The following is a 4,022-nucleotide window of genomic DNA, read 5'->3' on the forward strand; positions in this document are numbered from 1 at the left end:
CCATCAACCCATCCATCCATCACCCATCCATCCATCCATCCATCCACCCACCATCCACCATCCACCCATCCATCACCCATCCATTCATCCATCATCCACCATCCATCCACCATTTATCCGTCATCCATCCATCATCCATCCACCATCCACCCATCCATCATCCATCCATGTATCCACCTATCTGTCCACCCACCCACTCATCCATTCACCCATCTTACTTGGATTTATATGTGCCTATTTGGTCCTGCCTGTGGCCACGGTACAACGGGACGTGGCATTTTGGAAACCCTTGGTTTCTCCTTCATTTGACGGAAAGCCCTCATGCCGCCTGTCCTCTCTCCTCCCCAGGAACATGAGCCGTCTTTGAACAGCAATATCACAGCATTCGCGCTGAAGGCGAGAGTCGTCTATCCCATCAACCAGAAGTTCCGGGTGAGAGTCCTGGGCGCCATCTCAGAAACGCAGTTATTCAGTAACGTACGGGAGGTTGGGGTCGGAGTAGGGGGATTAAATGAACAATTCTGGGTCCACAACTTCAGGGTTAATCCATTTGATGGCAGCGTTATCAGGATCAAGGTATGCCCATTGTATATCAAGGTGACACACAGTAGGACAGCATCCATCCTGCCCTTTTAACACTAGTGCAGATGCTGATAATGACAGTTAATAGCGTTAATCCTCGTTCACAGACCCCATGCCACTTACCAAACACACACTGTGAGGCTGGCCTCGCGCTAAGCATTTGTCACGCAGTCGGCATTTCAACCTCGGAATAGTCCCCTAAGTTACAGTACATTGTTATCTCCCGTCTACACATGAGGAAAGGAGGCCCAGAGAGGCTAATGACCTGCCCGAGGCCACACTGCAGGAAGGGGCGGGGCCAGAGTCAACCCCCCGCCCCCACCTGGCTCGAGGTCTTACACCGGGAGCCAGGAAGGAGGTCACGCCTGTGGCCCAGAGGTTTGCTGAGAGCTGTGTGTTTTGTGGTGCCTCCAGGAGCCCTCGGCCTGTGAGATGCTCCGTGAAAAATAAGACTTTCCTGGTCAAGTAGGTTGAGGACGATGCTGCCTCCCTCTCCTGGCGGAAAAGGTCAGGCTCTGTGGTCACGCCAACCGGTCCTAAGTCCTGCCTCTTTCTTGACTTCTCGGGGCCTCCGTTCCGTCATGTCCGAAATGGGGGTGATGGTCCCTCCGCCTCGCCCAGTTGTTTTGAGGGTCACACGGGGCAGTAGACATCAGGGTTTAGAACAGCGTGTGACGGGTAAGCATTCAGTACACGTTTGGTGTTTTAAATTCTTCCTTGCTTTTGAAGGCAGCCAGAGCACATCGAAGGCTCTGAGATTTCCTGCCCCGAAGAAATGATCCCCCTTGTTTAACACAGACTTTCCCAAATTAGGTTTTCTGCGGAACCCTTGTGGTGAGCACAGCGGTGGTCGTTCCTGGACCTCCTTCTTGGAACTCACGCCAGGAACCGCTCACTTCCTCTCCTTAGATGCCCGGTGGTGGGCGAGGGCCGAACTCCCAGACCTGGGGCGTTTACTCACCGTCGGCACCCACTCCCGGGTGGGCACTGGGGAGTACGGTGGTCAGGACCCTCCCTCCTCCGCCCCCCCCCCCCCCCCCCCGCAGTCTGCGTGGAGATTGCAGTGCAGTGTGTGGTGACAGGCAAGACAGATGTGACCAGGAGCCCGTCGAAGCTGGTGCGGGCTGGGCCTGGGCGTCTGTCTGTCTGTCTGCAGGAGTGAAGCCCAGCAGAGCAGTGGGGTGTCTCAGGAAGGGGGGCGGAGTCCGCTGCTCTGGCCGTGCTGGGTGACCTCCTGTAGTCATGGCGGGGACTTCGTTTCCTTGATGAGGAGCTTTGAGCTGATCCGAGGGCAGTGGGAGCCACCTGGAAGGCCTGGGGGGGGCGGCAGGAGGTGACACCCACATCGGCGTGGGTGGGGAACAGCGAGGTGGCCAGCAGGTTAGTGCGCAGAGCAGGGCTGAGAATCTGAGGCGGCCGCAGCGGGTTTGGGGCGCAGCCGTGTGCAGGGGGCCATCGGGGGACAGAGGGTACTGGAACGGACTCGCGGAGGGTCATGTGGACTAAGAGTCTGCTTTCTCTCCCTCTGCCCAGCCCCTGGCCGACGGCTCCTCCAACCCATCCCTGCACGAGAATTTAAAGCAGGCTGTCCTGCCCAACCAGCCGGTGGAGGCCTCCCCTTCCAGCAGCCTGGGGAGTCTGAGCCAGGCCGAGAAGGACGACCGCAGCTCCTCGTCCAGCATCCACTCGGCCACCAGCGCCGATAGGTTCCTCAGCCGCACCTTCCGCCGGCTGAACAGCTTCCCTGAGACACTGACCTGTGAGAGGTGAGGAGGGGGCAGGGTGGGGGGTGCAGCCCAGGGAGCCGTGTCGCTGTTGGAGGGGGAAACCGAGGCCCGACAGCAACACACGGCCACCCAGGGTCAGAGCTGGACCCCGTACCCTCTGTCACTTGCCACGTGGTATTGGCCGGCACAGAGGTTATGGAGTCGGGGACCTCCTTTAATTGCCAATGTGTCCTGTGCATTGCGTAGCAGCAGCCAGCACTGATTAAGTGCCTCACGTGTGCTGGGCAGAGTGCCAAGCCCTCCGCAGGGGTTGCTGGGTGCGTGAGCTCAAAGACCGGGTGTGTCTTGCTCACTGCTGTGTCCCTCTTGCCCAGGGGGAGCCTGGGACAGGTTCGCTGATGAATAAATATCAATCAGTCAATGAATTAATGACCCGATGAGGTAGGCGCTGTCGTCATCCCCATTTTATGAGGAATAGAGGGAGACACAGAGAAGCCGAGTGACTTGCCCAGGGTCACACAGTGGATGGGGATGGAGCCAGCTCTGAGACCACCACCTCATCTCCAGAGCCCACACTCTAAGTCGCCAACGTGCCCAGCCCGGAGCAGGGCTCCGCACGTGGCCAGCCCTGGAGAAGCTCAGTCCGGCAGGTCTGCGGGTCTGTCCTCGAGCCTCTCTATACTCTGACGTTCTGTGAGTCCAAGGGACCCTGGATGGGACGAACCAGGCAGGACACGGCCCAGCTCAGGGCTGTGGTGTTGACCCTGAAGGTCAGGAGGACATCACTGAAGAGGAGCCTATGGGCTCCGCCTGCCTTGCCGGGAAGGGCCGTTTCTGAGCGTTTGGACTAAAAACAGTTCATGTGGTCATGCGGTCATTTAAAACGCAGTTGCCTGTGTGGGAAAGAAAGGTCAAAGACCTTTGTTTACACCCTGCCTCTTATCTGCCCTGTGACGCTGTGACCACTAGTTGTCTTCTCCGACCCTCGACTTCCTGAGTCAGTTCCCTCCTCATCTGTAAAGCGGGCATAAGAATGTCCACGTGACGGCACTGAGAACGGTGACGTGTGATGCCAGACGCGAGAGCCCCCGGCGGGAAATGTTAGTTTCCTTTCTCTCGACTTCTGTCTCTTCCTGGTTTGTCCTTGATGTCCAGGCAGCTGGTCCCTTCTGGTCACAAGTGGGTTTCAGATCGCCCCTTTGAGTCTTTCTTGTGAACTTTGGGGGTTACTCTCGGGAACCTGCACACACTGCAGGATTTAAAAGCCGGAGCCAGGACGCCCCATGGCTTGTGCCGAGCCGGGCTGTGCTGATGCTCTGTAAGCCGTCTCTCCTCTCCAGGGCTCTAAATGTCTGTTCTGCTTCTCGTGTGACCTTGCAGTGTGGACCTGGACTTGTGTATCTATAACCTTCACTTGAAAGACCTGCTACGTCTGGACACGGCGCTGAGGCAGGAGAAGCAGCTGGTAGGTGGGAGAGGGGCTCGTCCCCCTTCCATGGCTCAGGAACTGAGACGCAAGAATCTCGGTGCGCTGAGCCCTGGAGACCCCCGAGAAGTCACTGTGGGTGACGTGGAGCTGCCATAACAGGAAGGGAGAGCGACCTCGGACAACTGACCGCGAAGTGGAAAAGCAGTTTGCGCCTGCCGATGGGCACCGGCTTCACTTCACCCAGAGAGAAGCCGAGAGAGAGGAGGGAGGGGGGAGAGGGAGGG

The 4,022-nt window shown here is 57.9% G+C and overlaps 1 protein-coding gene across 1 annotated transcript; it reads left to right on the top strand.

The window, feature by feature from the left end:
* Positions 1-299: 299 nt before the first annotated feature.
* Positions 300-3,774, top strand: LOC111734543 (ellis-van Creveld syndrome protein-like; the record flags this gene model as incomplete). The annotated part of the gene is made up of 3 exons (XM_023526647.1): positions 300-432; positions 2,116-2,348; positions 3,690-3,774. Coding segments are annotated over exons 1-3 (429 nt in total), but the record flags the coding sequence as incomplete, so codon positions are not given.
* Positions 3,775-4,022: the final 248 nt, after the last annotated feature.

This window comes from Pteropus vampyrus, unplaced genomic scaffold, assembly GCF_000151845.1.
Source record: "Pteropus vampyrus isolate Shadow unplaced genomic scaffold, Pvam_2.0 Scaffold1748, whole genome shotgun sequence".
NCBI classification, from domain to species: domain Eukaryota; kingdom Metazoa; phylum Chordata; class Mammalia; order Chiroptera; family Pteropodidae; genus Pteropus; species Pteropus vampyrus.